Source organism: Coregonus clupeaformis, chromosome 15, assembly GCF_020615455.1.
Source record: "Coregonus clupeaformis isolate EN_2021a chromosome 15, ASM2061545v1, whole genome shotgun sequence".
Taxonomy (NCBI): domain Eukaryota; kingdom Metazoa; phylum Chordata; class Actinopteri; order Salmoniformes; family Salmonidae; genus Coregonus; species Coregonus clupeaformis.
Window position 1 is genome coordinate 42112902 of NC_059206.1, and position 18560 is coordinate 42131461.

The following is an 18560-nucleotide window of genomic DNA, read 5'->3' on the forward strand; positions in this document are numbered from 1 at the left end:
ATCTAATTTCAACCAGCGTTGTAAACATAAACTTAAATATATTGACTTAACCTGACTAACAGGTTGTTACATCAATCTCATTTCAACATAATCATCAGAACTAAGTATACAGTACATTGAAATTGCGTAAAAAATTCCACATAGAAACATCAAATATATATTCGGTGGTTGAAATGATGTTGAATTTTTGATTTGATTAGACATATTTTATTTGACCTTGTTTTAATGTTGTTAGTAAAATGGTATGTTTGAATCAACGTGATTGTTTCACCGTCATGCTATCAACCTAAATGAAGAGCTTTATTGAAATAAAATGTGAAGCTACAGTTCAACGATTTCTGCCTGAACAGTGACTCCTACTGGTATATGAGGGCTAATGCACTTCAGTGAGAACAAGGCTACCATCCAAATGCCTACAGTACCTTTATGTACCATGCTTATTGTTGGAAACAAGCTGCGTTCGTTTCAACTGAGCCATCATGTCAACACATTTAGGCATTGATCAGCTTTCATACTCATTTGCGTAGACTATCTCTAAACAACATTGAATAGTTGAAAGTAACTCTAACTTTTCTTATGCAAAGAAAAGAAAAGAAAATTGTATTGGTCACATACACGAGTTTAGCAGATGTTATTGCGGTTGTAGCGAAATGCTTGTGTTTCTAGCTCCAACAGTGCAGTAATATCTAACAAGTAATATCTAACAAATTCACAACAATACACATAATACACACTAATCTAGGAATGGAATTAAGAATTTATAAATATTTGGACGAGCAATGTCAGAGCGGCATAGACTAAGATACAGTAGAATAGTATAGAATACATTATATTCATATGAGATGAGTAATGCAAAATATGTCAACATTATTAAAGTGAGTAGTGTTCCATTATTAAAGTGGCCAGTGATTTCAAGTCTATGTATATAGGGCAGCAGCCTCTAATGTTCTAGTGATGGCTATTTAACAGTCTGATGGCTTTGAGATAGAAGCTGTTTTTCAGTCTCTCGGTCCCAGCTTTGATGCACCTGTACTGACCTCGCCTTCTGGATGATAACGGGGTGAACAGGCAGTGGCTCGGGTGGTTGTTGTCCTTGATTATCTTTTTGGCCTTCCTGTGACATCGGGTGCTGTAGGTGTACTGGAGGGCAGGTAGTTTGCCCCCGGCTGTATGCGAAAGTAAATTCAGAATGAGGTTGGGTTTATGTAGATTACATTGACATCTGATTTGCCCAACAAAGGACACCATCATTTCAATGTGAAGCTAGGTATACTATCATTCATCCATGGTTGATTGGATCTTTGGAAGTTTAGAAGTAGTTACCATTAGCCCAAATTAGATTTATGTAACAACCTGTTAGTCAGGTTAAGTCAATGTATTTAAATTGAAGTGTTACCCCTAATTTCAATGTTTACAACGCTGGTTGAAATGAGATGATGTACTGGTTGATTAAATTTTTCAAATCCATTGATTCCACGTCATAATACATTGACAAATTACGTTGAAACAACATTGATTCAACCAGTGTGTGCCCAGTGGGATTGCTATAGATTCTTTATTATGACATATCCCGTTCTGAGGACTAATCTATAATTAGGAAGTACACAAACACATTGAGTCATTCTCGTTCACATTGTGAATTACCAAGTAGTAATTGGTTGTAAATAAAAGTCTATAGATACAAAGTGAGAGAAACATTTTGAAAAATGACAGGTAGTCACACCCTGATCTGTCCAGGTGTCGCCCATCTTCCCCATTATCCCCAGTGTATACTGGTTTCCCGGTTTTGACCATTCTGCCTGCCCTGACCCTGAGCCTGCCGTTCTGTACCTTGTCACACCACCCTGGATTATTGAACTCTGCTTGCCCTGACCCTGAGACTGCCTGCCATCCTTTACCTTTTGGACGCTGATCTGGATTACTGACCTCTGCCTGCCCTTGACCTGTCGTTTGCCTGCCCTCTGTTTTTGTAATAAACTTGTATACTTCGACACTGTCTGCATCTGGGTCTTCTCCTGAAACGTGATAGGTCCAGGCAATACTGACTAGTCTCAGCCTCATTTTGTCTTTATTTTGTGCCCTTTTTTCTCCCTCTGTTATTTTTAGCCCCAGTTGGTGTTGTGCTGAGTGTGGCTGCAGAGAAAAGCTGATAAAGATAGATTGTCCCTTCACCACAGTTTAACATGGAGTTTACAGTACAAACTCCTTCCATTTGTTTTAAATGGTTATCGCTCCAATTCTGAGACCAACGTATGCTGGCTTGTTTGTGTCTACAAACACATTTCTGATTACTTGATAAGTGAACATCTGTTGCAGTTTTGATGGTGTACTCTGTACGTCTTTGATTTGCTTTGGTTTCACTGGTTTACACCAAAAGATCAGATGCAAACTATCTTCAGTTTTTCCTGAAAAACATTTAGGCTCTTTCCTCAGACTCTTGATCATCTGATGATATAACAGCTCATCAGTTGCTCAACGGCTTTTAAAGGCTCAATTATTTCCAACAAAGTTGGTTGTTTCTGCCTCAGCGTTTTATTCCTGGACCCCCCAACCAAGGTCAGATAACGCTGTAGAATTCCAATGTGCCATCTCATTGGACTAAACAGCAATTCAGACAGCAGACTGGGCACACACTTCAAAAGAAGATAGATGGACCAAAACACACTGAAAAAACACAAACACACTCAGCAAAAACACTGTCCCTCTTTTGTTCTCTCCGTTATACATTTTCCAACACTATCGATTCTGCTCGCTCCAGGAAGTGAGTGAGAGCGGGAGAGGAGGCTTTCACCCTGTAGTCCTGAGAACATCCTTCCTCTGTGTTGGCAGTAGCTGCAGTAACATAAGTACAGAGCCATGATAGACAGCCTCTGGGAATCAGGCAGGCTTTCATGACCCAATCCGCCAAGAGTGGTGATCCTGAACGGGATTCATTATCATTATGGTCCCCTGAAGACCTCCAGGGCTACGATCAGTCATGTACATTCCTCTTACATGGTTTCTTAGGGGCACTCAAGGGGATTACTGCAGAATAAGGGACTGCCTGAGTATCCACTTTCAGACATGGACATTTAGTATGCAACAATAAGACATGGAGCTTTCTGCAATCCACGGCCGCACAACCCTTGACTGTGGTGTGATGCACTTTAAGCTTATTATAGAAGGGATAGGACTACTGTATATTTACAATAGAGACTTTAATATAATCTGCTTAAAAGCAGATAACTGTTAGAATACCAGTTGGTGAAGAGAGGTACATTTGGAAGGCAAGCAAAGCAGCACTCCACAAAGATCCACATCTGGGAAAGAGGCCTACAAAATGCCTGTCCTTTCCTCTCATCAATAATGATGGTTAGTTATGGTAATTATTTACTCAGCATTCTCATCCTGTTTCACTCTGTCAATGCAGATGTTATCCACTCCCCTCCCACTGTCCAATGATGTTAACCACTGCAGATAAAAATGTAAGATGGAACAAGATACAGAATTGGTTTGAAGGCTTGCTTCTACAGTGGCTTGCGAAAGTATTAACCCCCCTTGGCATTTTTCAATATTTTTACATTAAAACCTGGAATTAAAATGGATTAATGGGGGGGTTGTATCATTTGATTAACACAAAATGCCTACCACTTTGAAGATGCAAAATATATTTTTTTGTGAAACAAACAAGAAATAAGACAAAAGAACAGAATGCATAACTATTCACCCACCCAAAGTCAATACTTTGTAGCGCCACCATTTGCAGCAATTACAGCTGCAAGTCTCTCGTGGTATGTCTCTATAAGCTTGGCACATCTAGCCACTGGGATTTTTGCCCATTCTTCAAGGCAAAACTGCTCCAGCTCCTTCAAGTTGGATGGGTTCCGCTGGTGTACAGCAATCTTTAAGTCATACCATAGATTCTCAATTGGATTGAGGTCTGGGCTTTGACTAGGCCATTCCAAGACATTTCAATGTTTCCCTTTAAACCACTGGAGTGTTGCTTTAGCAGTATGCTTAGGGTCATTGTCCTGTTGGAAGGTAAACCTCCGTCCCAGTCTCAAATCTCCGGAAGACTGAAGCAGGTTTCCCTCAAGAATTTCCCTGTATTTAGCGCCATCCATCACTCCTTCAATTCTGACCAGTTTCCCAGTCCCTGCCGATGAAAAACATTCCCACAGCATGATGCTGCCACCACCATGCTTCACTGTGGGGATGGTGTTCTCGGGGTGATAAGAGGTGTTGGGTTTGCGCAAGACATAGCGTTTTCCTTGATGGCCAAAAAGCTCAATATTAGTCTCATCTGACCAGAGTACCTTCTTCCATATGTTTGGGGAGTCTCCCACATGCCTTTTGGCGAACACCAAACGTGTTTGCTTATTTCTTTCTTTAAGCAATGGCTTTTTTCTGGCCACTCTTCCTTAAAGCCCAGCTCTGTGGAGTGTATGGCTTAAGGTGGTCCTATGGACAGATACTCCAATCTCCGCTGTGGAGCTTTGCAGCTCCTTCAGGGTTATCTTTGGTCTCTTTGCTGCCTCTCTGATTAATGCCCTCCTTGCCTGGTCCATGAGTTTTGGTGGGTGGCCCTCTCTAGGCAGGTTTGTTGTGGTGCAATATTCTTTCAATTTTTTAGTAATGGATTTAATGGTGCTCCGTGGGATGTTCAAAGTTTCTGATATTTTTTTATAACCCAATCCTGATCTGTACTTCTCCACAACTTTGTCCCTGACCTGTTTGGAGAGCTCCTGGGTCTTCATGGTGCCGCTTGCTTGGTGGTGCCCCTTGCTTAGTGGTGTTGCAGACTCTGGGGCCTTTCAGAACAGGTGTATATATACTGAGATCATGTGATGGATCATGTGACACTTAGATTGCACACAGGTGGACTTTATTTAACTAATTATGTGACTTCTGAAGGTAATTGGTTGCAATTGGTTATTTTTTTCATTTCACTTCACCAATTTGGACTATTTTGTGTATGTCCATTACATGAAATCCAAGTAAAAATCCATTTAAATTACAGGTTGTAATGCAACAAAATAGGAAAAACGCCAAGGGGGATGAATACTTTTGCAAGGCACTGTATGTCCTCTAACACAAAAAGCTCTTCTCGTACTCACTACTGCTCAAACATTTATTTCCGTCCTTCTCACTTCATCCCCGACAGAACTAAACTGAAGGGTTTTGAGAACACTTTGGGAAGCCCATATTTGGACCAGGATGTGATGGAGTGAAACCAGTGAAAACATCGACCCCAGGTTAGCTTATACCTCTATTCATGACAGGCAAGTCCTGAAAGGATGAGAAGGTCTATAGTTGCCCACAACAACCGTGATGCCTAGCACTATTTCATACTTTAAACAGCCATTAGGTCAGAGTTCAGAACTCTCTTATGATATTCTTCCAATACAGCTAGAGAGGAAGAGGCGAAGCGAGAGGACTCAGCCCCCCAAAATCTGTCCGTGTGAGAAATAAAGCGCGAAGGAGACCAAGTGGGGATGTTTTGTATGGAGGTCAATGAGAATGTCGAATTTGGTCAACATGAAATTGAATTGGTAATTTGTTAAGTGAGGCTTTTTAGATCGAATAGATGTTTAGTAATGTTTAGGTTGTTATGAAAGTACTGATATACAGTGGGGAAAAAAAGTATTTAGTCAGCCACCAATTGTGCAAGTTCTCCCACTTAAAAAGATGAGAGAGGCCTGTAATTTTCATCATAGGTACACGTCAACTATGACAGACAAAATGAGAAAAATAAATCCAGAAAATCACATTGTAGGATTTTTAATGAATTTATTTGCAAATTATGGTGGAAAATAAGTATTTGGTCAATAACAAAAGTTTCTCAATACTTTGTTATATACCCTTTGTTGGCAATGACACATGTCAAACGTTTTCTGTAAGTCTTCACAAGGTTTTCACACACTGTTGCTGGTATTTTGGCCCATTCCTCCATGCAGATCTCCTCTAGAGCAGTGATGTTTTGGGGCTGTCGCTGGGCAACTCTGACTTTCAACTCCTCCAAAGATTTTCTATGTGGTTGAGATCTGGAGACTGGCTAGGCCACTCCAGGACCTTGAAAATGCTTCTTACGAAGCCACTCCTTTGTTGCCTGGGCGGTGTGTTTGGGATCATTGTCATGCTGAAAGACCCAGCCACGTTTCATCTTCAATGCCCTTGCTGATGGAAGGAGGTTTTCACTCAAAATCTCACGATACAAGGCCCCATTCATTCTTTCCTTTACACGGATCAGTCGTCCTGGTCCCTTTGCAGAAAAACAGCCCCAAAGCATGATGTTTCCATCCCCATGCTTCACAGTAGGTATGGTGTTCTTTGGATGCAACTCAGCATTCTTTGTCCTCCAAGTTGAGTTTTTACCAAAAAGTTATATTTTGGTTTCATCTGACCATATGACATTCTCCCAATCCTCTTCTGGATCATCCAAATGCACTCTAGCAAACTTCAGACGGGCCTGGACATGTACTGGCTTAAGCAGGGGGACACGTCTGGCACTGCAGGATTTGAGTCCCTGGCGGCGTAGTGTGTTACTGATGGTAGGCTTTGTTACTTTGGTCCCAGCTCTCTGCAGGTCATTCACTAGGTCCCCCCGTGTGGTTCTGGGATTTTTACTCACCATTCCTGTGATCATTTTGACCCCACAGGGTGAGATCTTGCGTGGAGCCCCAGATCGAGGGAGATTATCAGTGGTCTTGTATGTCTTCCATTTCCTAATAATTGCTCCCACAGTTGATTTCTTCAAACCAAGCTGCTTACCTATTGCAGATTCAGTCTTCCCAGCCTGGTGCAGGTCTACAATTTTGTTTCTGGTGTCCTTTGACAGCTCTTTGGTCTTGGCCATAGTGGAGTTTGGAGTGTGACTGTTTGAGGTTGTGGACAGGTGTCTTTTATACTGATAACAAGTTCAAACAGGTGCCATTAATACAGGTAATGAGTGGAGGACAGAGGAGCCTCTTAAAGAAGAAGTTACAGTTCTGTGAGAGCCAGAAATCTTGCTTGTTTGTAGGTGACCAAATACTTATTTTCCACCATAATTTGCAAATAAATTCATAAAAAAATCCTACAATGTGATTTTCTGGATTTTTTTCCTCAATTTAACTGTCATAGTTGACGTGTACCTATGATGAAAATTACAGGCCTCTCTCATCTTTTTAAGTGGGAGAACTTGCACAATTGGTGGCTGACTAAATACTTTTTTCCCCCACTGTACGCTACCAGTCAAAAGTTTGGACACACATACTCATGCAAGTTTTATTTTTTACAAAAGACCAAAACTATATTATGGCAAGAACAGCTCAAATATTAAAAGAGAAACAACAGTCCATCATTACTTTAAGACATGAAGGTCAGTCAATACGCAAAATTACAAGAACTTTGAACGTTTCTTTAAGTGCAGTCGTAAAAACCATCAAGCGCTATGATGAAACTGGCTCTCATGAGGACCACCACAGGAAAGGAAGACCCAGAGTTACCTCTGCTGCAGAGGATAAGTTCATTAGAGTTACCAGCCTCAGAAATTGCAGCCCAAATAAATGCTTCACAAAGTTCAAGTAACAGACACATCTCAACATCAACTGTTCAGAGGAGACTGTGTGAATCAAGCCTTCATGGTCGAATTGCTGCAAAGAAACCACTACTAAAGGACACCAATAATAAGAAGAGATCTGCTTGGGTCAAGAAACACGAGCAATGGAAATTAGACTGGTGGAAATATGTCCTTTGGTCTGGAGTCCAAATTGGAGATTTTTGGTTCCAACCGCCGTGGCTTTGTGAGACACGGTGTGGGTGAATGGATGATCTCCGCATGTGTATTTCCCACCGTAAAGCATGGAGGAGGAGGTGTTATGGTGTGGTGGTGCTTTTCTGGTGACACTGTCTGTGGTTTATTTAGAATTCAAGGCACACTTAACCAGCATGGCTACCACAGCATTCTGCAGTGATACGTCATCCCATCTGGTTTGGCCTTAGTGGGACTATCATTTGTTTTTCAACAGGACAATGAACCAACACACCTCCAGGCTGTGTATGGGCTATTTTACCAAGAAGGAGAGTGATGGAGTGCTGCATCAGATGACATGGCCTCTACAATCCCCCAACCTCAACCCAATTGATATGGTTTGGGATTAGTCAGACGGCAGAGTGAAGGAAAAGCAGCCAACAAGTGCTCAGCATATATGGGAACTCCTTCAAGACTGTTGGAAAAGCATTCCAGGTGAAGCTGGTTGAGAGAATGCCAAGAGTGTGCAAAGCAGTCATCAAGCCAAAGGGTGGCTTTTTGAAGAATCTCAAATATAACATATATTTTGATTTGTTTAACACTATTTTGGTTACTACTTGATTCCATATGTGTTATTTAATAATTTTGAATAGAAAATAGTAAAAAATAAAGAAAAACCCTGGAATGAGTATGTGTGTCCAAACTTTTGACTGGTACTGTAAGTGGACGCAAGTGGCATCCTGGCAACTTTGAGAAAAAATATTTTACATCGGAGCTGTGCCTGTTGTTCACGTGTATCTGCCCTCTTATTGGCTAGAATATTCCCGCCTACTCCCCCCTCCTCCAGCCTGCCTTCGCCTGTGAGGACATTTATTCCCATTGTTTGAGTAGACAGTCCAGTATCTTGTCACTGTAATAGATAATGCTTGATTCAGCATATCTCAAGTATAAATACAAAAACAGGCTCAATATTCGTGCAAGAAAATAGTATACTGTAGCTTCTCTAACAAAGTCTGCTCTTGCAACACACTGATAAAAAGCCTCCCCTAGTTTCTCCCAGGCAGACCCAGTGATTACCCAGCATGCTCTGGGTAGATGATGCATTAGTGAACAGAGGTTGGAGGTTAGGGGAGTGTAAGGAGTAGCCCACTGGCTCCATCCATTAGCCTAATGTGTTCCTTCAGCCCATTCAGTACAACTGCCCCATTCTGTCAATGCCCCCTCACAAACACGCACGCTGGGACGCACGCACACACACACCCTCCCATCGTCTTTCAGTGCACTGTCAGAGCTCTGCTCCGGGGAACTGAAAGAAAGAAAATAGATATTATCACAGCCCCTCATCTCTCGTTCTCTCTCAACCTCAAAGTGGCAAGGGGTTGAGAAGGGCGAGCACAACTCTGTGAAGTGCCCACGTGAGTGTACTGCTGAAAGGAGCCCAGAGAGGAGTGAGGAGGAGAGAGAGAGAGAGAGAGAGAGAGAGAGAGAGAGAGAGAGAGAGAGAGAGAGAGAGAGAGAGAGAGAGAGAGAGAGAGAGAGAGAGAGAGAGGAGAGAGGAGAGAGAGAGAGAGAGAGAGGAGAGAGAGAGAGAGAGAGAGAGAGAGAGAGAGAGAGAGAGAGAGAGAGAGAGAGAGAGAGAGAGAGAGAGAGAGAGAGAGAGGAGAGAGAGAGAGAGAGAGAGAGAGAGAGAGAGAGAGAGAGAGAGAGAGAGAGAGAGAGAGAGATCATTCTTGTGTGAGAGGCAGAGTAAGAGGCTGCTGATCGGGTGTGTGATTGCAGAGTGTGATACCAGTTGGATTGCACACTGGGAGGACCAGAGACAGGGTGCCGTTGCTGAGACTGACACAAAGTGACTATGAAAGGGAATAAATGGAAGGGAAAGAAAATAGAGCAGCAAGAGACAGATGGAACATTATTTTCGTACGCAAGCCCTTTCTTGTTCCACTCCTGCAAAATTGATCACGGCTAAACCAAAAAGTGCTTAGATATAAAAACATAGATGTAAAAACATTGTTTATATTTTATAATGAATGAAAAGCTGTCCCCAATCCCCAGATATCCTCAATGTTGGTGAAGAAAACTACAGTAACATCCTCACCCTTTCTTAGAAAGCAATTTACCGTGTTGAGAAAGCTGAATTTTGTCTCATATCTTAGAGTGTAGGGCTGTAATTGGTGCGTTCTGGGCTGCAGGCAGTGAAGGATTCTGGGACATCTGGGACATCTGGGATGTGTGTGTGTGTGTGTGTGTGTGTATGTGTGTGTGTGTGTGCGCGTGTGTTGTGAATCTTAGCAGTAGCCCCAGAGGAGAGAGAAATCAGTCTCAGTCCAGGGACCGCAGAGACCAACGCAGAGGATTACCCGCCAGCTGGGAAAATGTCATATCCAAAAGAAAACAAGATCTGTCTGGTGTGTGTCATCCTATGTGTGCTACTCTTACTCTTTCAGCTTCTGATATCAATCAAATCCACCGAAAAAGATTCATGTGAATCTCTAAGGTCATCTTCAAAGTATCCCCAGCATTAAATATTGTTTTTATGCAGCTAAATGACTTTGTAATCCTATTTCATTACCCTTTAGCCATCCACACAGCAGGTACATATTTCCTGTGGAGCCAAAGGGGAAATAAAGCTAATTTACAAAGCATGCTCTGCCTGAGCTCATCTTCATAAATTACCAGCAGATGACGCACTTTGACTTTCACCTCTTCATGACTGAGGATTCTGCTCAAATCGACCAAATTGACCCTGTATCAGGTAATGGAGACAATCTTCCGCTGTAATGAACTGCCCTCATCCAATGTCTGTATAAATACAGCCCAGGCTCTGTCACATCCCTGACAGAACAGACTGGTTGTTTTAACTTCAACTGTCAATCTGAGGGAGACAGTCTGTTCCCACATTAGTCTATTAGTCTGACAGGTCTGGGTGTGAAGCTGGGATTTAGAGGAGTAGCCTGATGAAACTTCTCCTACATAGGGCTACATGAATATAGAGATGTCACACTCTCATGAGCCATTCGATGGTGAGTTACAGGGAGACATGAAGCTGATGTCCCAATGCTCAATTCTTCTAGCTGACATACTGTTATCATCGGAGAGAGTTATGCTAGGCCACACCTTGGGCCAGACTAAGAGCTTGCACCTTTTTTTGAAGAAGAAATTAAACATAGAACTTGCATAGAACAGCATTATGAAATAAAGGTTATGAGAGTAAGGAAAAGTGTCAATCTGTCTTAAAGTGTGTTTATATTGTATTTGTAAAGTGTCAAGAGAGTTGTTCATGGCAGAGAAGATATTTCTTGCACCATATGTACTGTAACTCATAGACCTGTTTCTCTGTACCTATCCCTTCATGCTGTTAGAACCTGCTCTAGCCTACTGACACCAGAGACTGTACAGGTTTGAGTTCTTCATGGTGTTTTATGAATGGACGTGAGTAACTTGGAAATGTAACCTACTCCCAATAATATAGTGCATTATTAAAACCAAGGATTTGATTGAATGAAATGAATAAATCATTGATACCTAGATGAGAAACGCAATATTTCTTACAAAAATAAACACTTTTATTTATTTACATAAAATGAATTATACAATACAAAAATCAAGCTTTTAGTAACTGTGAGCAAAATTTAGAAAATGTTGCTCTGCAATACATGACAGTGCAATTCACAAAATATTTGAAATGTTAAATCTTCTCTAAGGACGTATACTGGAGCTCCGTGTTTAAGGATCACCCACAGCCTTTCATTGTCTTCTTGCCTGATGAGAAATAATGCACATAGAGAAACAGGTTCATACAGAGACAGGGTGGTACATCACTGTTAAAGGAAGAATGTAGATGAGGATCATGACTGACTATTTGTATCATTAATAGAATTGTTTAATTAAATTGCATCATAGTTTTACGTAGAAGCTCACCATTTTTCCCTTCTTGGCCTTTCGTTTCTGCGATTTCCTCTTTAGTTGCTTGATGAGTTTGGCCACCCAGTTGTTCTTGGTGGCAGGAGGAGCACACAATCTAAGATTCTGCTTTGTGACAAACCTGTTGGCAGAAGTAACTGGCAGATCAGACACAATTGCATCAATGCAATCACACACAGCCAGAAAACATTCACTTGTAGTTAGGGTGATGGGTTTAATTCAGTGTGTAGAAGGTATAATGTTGCTTACACAGTGGCAGCTATCCGACATCCTCCACTGACTGTCTGGATACTGTATGAATTCACCACTCTGTGGGGAAGCTTGGCATCGGTCGTTGTCAAGCAGCAGTCCATCGCCTGATCTGTGCTTGCTGCAGGGACATACACACAAACACACAGCAGGTTAGATTATCCCCTCTGTGTATCTCTGTGTATCCCCTCTGTGTATCTCTGTGTATCCCCTCTGTGTATCCCCTCTGTGTATCTCTGTGTATCCCCTTGTCACGATCGTCGTTAGATGAAGCGGACCAAGGCACAGCGTGATATGCGTACATTATTTTATTGCAGTACACAACACGAACCAAAACAACAAAACAAACGATACGTGAAGTCCTGGGTTGAACACAAACCTTCCGGAACAAGATCCCACAATAAACTGTGCCAAACAGGCTGCCTAAGTATGGTCCCCAATCAGAGACAACAAGCTACAGCTGCCTCTGATTGGGAACCACCCTGGCCAACATAGATATACACGAACTAGAACACAACATAGAAAACTATAACATAGAAAAATCCACACCCTGGCTCAACATATGAGTCCGCAGAGCCAGGGCGTGACACCCCTCTGTGTATCCCCTCTGTGTATCTCTGTGTATCCCCTCTGTGTAATCCCTCTGTGTATGCCGTTCTACAAAAATCACATTTCAACATTCTTTTGAAAAGATGAAGAGTGTGTTTACAGTTCCACAGATGATGAAAGCAACTAGTGATCCAGGCACAGCATCATGCAACTAAGACGTTATTAGAGTAGTTACTGTTACATTTTACATTTTAGTCATTTAGCAGACGCTCTTGTCCAGAGCGACTTACAGTTAGTGAGTGCATACATTTTAAGTACTATCATACTATGATGATAACTTGCAGTAAAAGTAGCAATAACAGCAACTCTGCAGTAGAAAATGAGAGGATCTCACCTGCTACATGGCTCCAGAGGACTGATGCCAACAGAAGAAGTGCAGCCACCCGTAAAGACATCCTGTCTTAGTTGTTCTCTGCGTTAGACAAGGATCTGCAGATCAATGGACTACTGTGGTTCAGGCACAGCTTTATATCCTCACCGTAGAACTCCTTTCACTTTCACTGTCCGCAAGTCACGCACCCATTTCCCGTAAACCATGCTTCAGCTCAGTACGCCCCTTAACTCTCACCTTTTTAAAGGTAAGTAAATAGAGGCTCTGCCAGTGTTTTCTTTGGAGTTTGGGAGTACTTTCACTGCAATTACGCCTCCAGGCAATACTGTCTGTAAATCATTTTCACCGTTGATGGGGAGATAAGCAACCTATGAGAACTGATAACAGAGAATGGCCACAATTCTGTGTGTGGGTGTGTGTCAGTTTGTGGATGTTTGTGTGTATGGAAGAGGGGGGCTGTTACTGTAAGTCAGTACTCTTTCTTTTATGTATGTGTATTACTGTGTGACAGAGGGGACACACACGTCTGAGGTAGGCTACCTCTATGATGTGTCTGTCTGCCCCTACCTGTCTGTCTCCCAGATATTAATCGTGTGGAACCTTCTCAAATGCACTGTAGCATAAAATATACTTTCCAGTGGTTGTCTTACTAACCCTGTGTCAGGTCTAGGTTGAAACGCTTATGAAGACTGATGAGGCATGAAGAGAGACGAAGGCTTAGTGTTTACTTTGATCCTGCATCGAGCTAAATGTGTCTCCCTTCCAGCTCATTTTGCGATTATGTGCCACCCAGACTCTATGATGAATCAAGCCAGAGAGAGGCAGCCTTCTCCTTAAAAACCCAGTGTTTAGAGCAACTCCTTTTACACTGTGTTTTATCAAAGGGGTACACAATATGGCTGCTGAATACTAAGTATTTATCATTAAATCTCTTCTGTTGTTTAGAATATCTCTGCAGACAAAATGGGCCAGTGGCTCGTAACGAAATAGGCTGCAGGACACAGGACTGGCACAGCCGTTTTCCCATTTTGCTATCTCAAACACAACTAAACCCATCAGAGTCCTGATGAACTTGCCTGTTCAAACTTGTACCGCGTAAAATTTGTTCAGATAGGTTATTAGGAATGATTATCTAATCACTGTGACGGCTCTTTAAAGTGTCATGTCACATAAACACCACATTGTGTCAACTCTTACCAGTTTCACATAACTCTATTCAACGCCTGCCAAATCTATGCTGGGATCTTTGTTAGGTAAACCTATTCCGGGAAAGAGAGCCCCTGATACTGTACTGGCATGAGAGGTTTCAGGATATGGTAAGTAAGGCATGGCACAGTAGATGGCAGCCCTCCAGTGGCGGTAAGGGGACTGTCAGTCAGTGCTTTGTTCTGCTGCGACAGAGACATGCCATTACCAATGGCTGGAGCTACAGAGATGCCAAATGGAGGATTTTTTATTTTATTTTACCTTTATTTAACTAGGCAAATCAGTTAAGAACAAATTCTTATTTACAATGACAGCCTACACCGGCCAAACCCGGACGACGCTGGGCCAATTGTGCACCGCCCTATGGGACTCCCAATCACAGCCGGCTGTGATACAGCCTGGAATCGAACCAGGGGGTCTGTAGTGACGCCTCAATCACTGAGATGCAGTGCCTTAGACCACTGCGCCACTCGGGCAATGACTGTTCTCATGTGGTCCTCTGTAGCTCAATTGGTAGAGCATGGCGCTTGGCGCTTGTAACGCCAGGGTAGTGGGTTCCATCCCTGGGACCACCCATACGTAAACATGTATGCGCACATGACTGTAAGTCGCTTTGGATAAAAGCGTCTGCTAAATGGCATATTATGTTTCATAGGCCATGAATGTTTAGTACCTTAACAATTAACAACCCTCGCAGCAGTCAAATGGTCATCCATATGGGAGTAATCTGCCCCATGCTCACCTCATGTCAACCATAAAGTTTGAGCAGGCCTGCCGATGCCACTGTCACTACAGAATAGTGTAGTTGTCCAGTCAATAAACAATTGGCCAGTACTAAGAGGGTTGTATGTATAATGGTATGTCTTGTTTTTGGCCAGAAGCCAAGCAGAAATTCCTTGTAACAGTTCCAAGAATACTCGGTTTTTGGGAAGTCATCTCGCCAGTATCCCTGGCAGATAACATAAGACCAACAATGGCATGCTATGTACACCTCATTTCACAAGAAAGCAATGTCATACGAAAACAATCCTAGCTTCTAAAATAAGCAGTATGAGACTGTTTAACAATAAAATATACTTTGATTTGTTTAACACTTTTTTGGTTACTTCATGATTCCATATGTGTTATTTCATAGTTTTGATGTCTTCACTATTATTCTACAATGTAGAAAATAGTAAAAATAAAGAAAAACCCTTGAATGAGTAGGTGTGTCCAAACTTTTGGCTGGTACTGTATATGGCCATAACTATTCCTTTATACTCGGACAGTGTTAGTCATGTAATTTTTAATAATTAACCTTGTGTTCAAGGAAAAGCTGTGGTAGTGGCACTGTATATTTGTATATGATTATGAGGTTCATATTCTACTGGGTGATAAAGGAGAGCCAGGAAGTTGTGGAAAGCCCCAAGATCACTTTGTAACAATCAGCGCTATGATGAAACAGGCTCTCATGAGGACCGCCACAAGAATGGAAGACCCAGAGTTACCTTTGCTGCAGAGGATAAGTTCATTACAGTTACCAGCCTCAGAAATTGCAGCCCAAATAAATGCTTCACAGAGTTCAAGTAACAGACACATCTCAACATCAACTGTTCAGAGGAGACTGCGTGAATCAGGCCTTCATGGTCGAATTGCTGCAAAGAAACCACTACTAAAGGACACCAATAAGAAGAAGAGACTTGCTTGGGTCAAGAAACACGGGCAATGGACATTAGACCGGTGGAAATTTGTCCTTTGGTCTGGAGTTCAAATTGGAGATTTTTGGTTCCAACCGCCGTGTCTTTCTGAGACGCAGTGTGGGTGAACGGATGATCTCCGCAACGGATGATCTCCGTGTATTTCCCACCGTAAAGCATGGAGGAGGTGTGATGCTGCTTTGCTGGTGACACTGTCTGTGATTTATTTAGAATTCAAGGCACACTTAACCAGCATGGCTACCACAGCATTCTGTAGCATTACGCCATCCCATCTGGTTTGGGCTTAGTGGGACTATCGTTTGTTTTTTAACAGGACAATGACCCAACACACCTCCAGGCTGTGTAAGGGCTATTTTACCAAGAAGGAGAATGATGAAGTGCTGCATCAGATGACCTAGCTTCCACAATCCCCCGACCTCAACCAAATTGAGATGGTTTGGGATGAGTCGAACCGCAGAGTGAAGGAAAAGCAGCCAACAAGTACTCAGCATATGTGGGAACTCCTTCAAGACTGTTGGAAAAGCATTCCAGGTGAAGCTGGTTGAGAGAATGCCAAGAGTGTGCAAAGCTGTCAAAGGCAAAAGGGTGGCTATTTGAAGAATCTCAAATATAAAATATATTTTGATTTGTTTAACACTTTTTTGGTTACTACATGATTCCATAAGTGTTATGCCATAGTTTTGATGTCTTCACTATTATTCTACAATGTAGAGAATAGTAAAAAATAAAAACCCTTGAATGAGTAGGTGTTCTAAAACTGTGTTAGTGTATGTGTTATGATCAAATAGTAAATACAGCATCATATGATACAAGGCATTTATGTATGTGTTCTAAATTACCAAAGGGGTCTTTAAATTAAGTACAGTATCATGCGATATAGTCTTTATGGCTGTGTTATGAATGACCAAAGGTGATCACTTCAAATTAATTATTACAGGACAGGAATAAATAGCTTATTAACGTTCTGCTAATTTATGAAGGTTCTCTGGTGATCCACAGGTTACTGTAGGGTGTGAGAGGTATTTCAATGCGTTTGTGTGCGTCAGAACCAAGATGATTTGGAGTATTCCAACCTGAGGCTACCGCACCAGGTATTCAACTTCTGTTCCCATGCTGGAGACCAGGGCTTGATTACAACCTGTTACAATGGTGCCAACATTTTCTGTCTGATCTTTCAGTGGGGAGTGGGTGAATGTGTCAAATACCTGACTGGGCCTACCACCCTACAGTATGGCTTGTTTTTGTGTACTGTGGAACATGTAACTTGGTTCCAGAAGAAAGCCACATTCAATTTCTTTAGGTTGGGGGTAAGTGTTCCTTGGTGTAATGTCATCCCCAGGCTATTGCACACACAGCACATTTAAGGTTGGGATATCAACCATTCAGAGTTGGCCTTAGTGGGAGTGACCATAGAATTCTATAGGAGTGACTTGAGTAAATGATGTCATCATCACTATTTAACACAGTCAAAACGTCATAATTAAGGCTAAACCCTGGCCATTTCCAGAATATATTTGATTTGAAACCTAACCCTAACTAATGAAGGCCAAGTTTGATGCGTTGGTCCACCAGACCTTCTGCGCATTTGTGTCTGGGAATGAGATTAGGTGTAATGTGACCTTACTTTAAAACATGTCACCCCTTCACATGTTTATATCATATTCGACATACTGAGTTGTCACATTCGACATCTGTGATTTTATCACAGTTATGCCACATTTATGAACCCTTTATAATGCATGACATACTGTTATAGATGCTTTGTAACACATTTATGTAGTGCTTATGAAGGCTTTATGAAGCCATTATAAGCTGCTAAACTTCACTTAAAGCATGACCAACCAATTGCAACACTTTCATAAATGTACAAACTTTTTAATTTGAGTTTCACAATAAGTTCAATTTAGTTCATTGGTTATATTAAACAAAAGTAATATTAAACAAAAATATTTCTAACAAACAAAATCTATGCCAACTGAACCTATCAACTCATCAATACTTATAACAAGGCATGACTCAGATTGGCATAAATATAGTACCCACTACCTTCTGCCAAGTGAAGTAGACATCAATCATTCACTTAGACAGCTTGAGCAATGTAGCTCTATTGCATTGGGGCTAATTCAACCTGAGCTCAAATTACATCCCTTCAGTTTCATGCATTGCAGACTAGAGCTGAGAAATGTAACATGTCTTTGTCCAGTGACCTACAGCACACTGTACCTACCACAGAGAAATAAATAAAAACAGTCAATGCTTCATCTTTTTTTTTTTTCTCCATCCAACAAGTCACATCACACAAGGCATTCATTAAAGCTAGGCACCTGTCCAAGGGAAAAGGTGCATTACTTGCTCACATAAGACTACTAACCTGTATATTTCTGATTAGAAAAACATTTGTGATTAGAAAACATAGTTATAAATCATACTATTTATTAGAGATGAATTAAGACAGTTATTGCTGATGCTGTAAAATATTTAAGTGATAATGCCCGAGAAGCCGGTGTTTGTTGGATATATTGGCATGTCTCGGGCCGACAAACTGTGCCAATATATCCAACAAACACCGGCTTCGAGGGCATTATCACTTTTATACAACGGGTTACCAACATATTCAAATAATGATTGACATTTTCATTAAATTTTTTTATTTTTTATTAATATATTTGTCCTATTTCTTCCTTCCACAAGATATAGTCCTGACACAAATCTAGGTTTGCTAGAGACGCGACCCAGTCGTTCGTTCTTTTTGTTCTGTATCTTTGGACGCGACTCCCGATACAGTCAATACTATTGGACAGCTGGAGATCGAATATTGAAATAATGTTGCAAA

At 41.6% G+C, this 18560-nt stretch overlaps 1 protein-coding gene across 1 annotated transcript; it reads right to left on the minus strand.

Moving 5' to 3' along the window:
* Positions 1-11322: 11322 nt before the first annotated feature.
* Positions 11323-13016, minus strand: ccl19b (chemokine (C-C motif) ligand 19b). Its single transcript, XM_041899483.1, has 4 exons — positions 12828-13016; positions 11885-12005; positions 11633-11756; positions 11323-11473 (listed from the first exon to the last, which is right to left on the minus strand). The coding sequence occupies exons 1-4, from the start codon at positions 12886-12888 to the stop codon at positions 11459-11461; spliced, it is 321 nt and encodes a 106-aa protein (XP_041755417.1). The 5' UTR covers positions 12889-13016; the 3' UTR covers positions 11323-11458.
* Positions 13017-18560: the final 5544 nt, after the last annotated feature.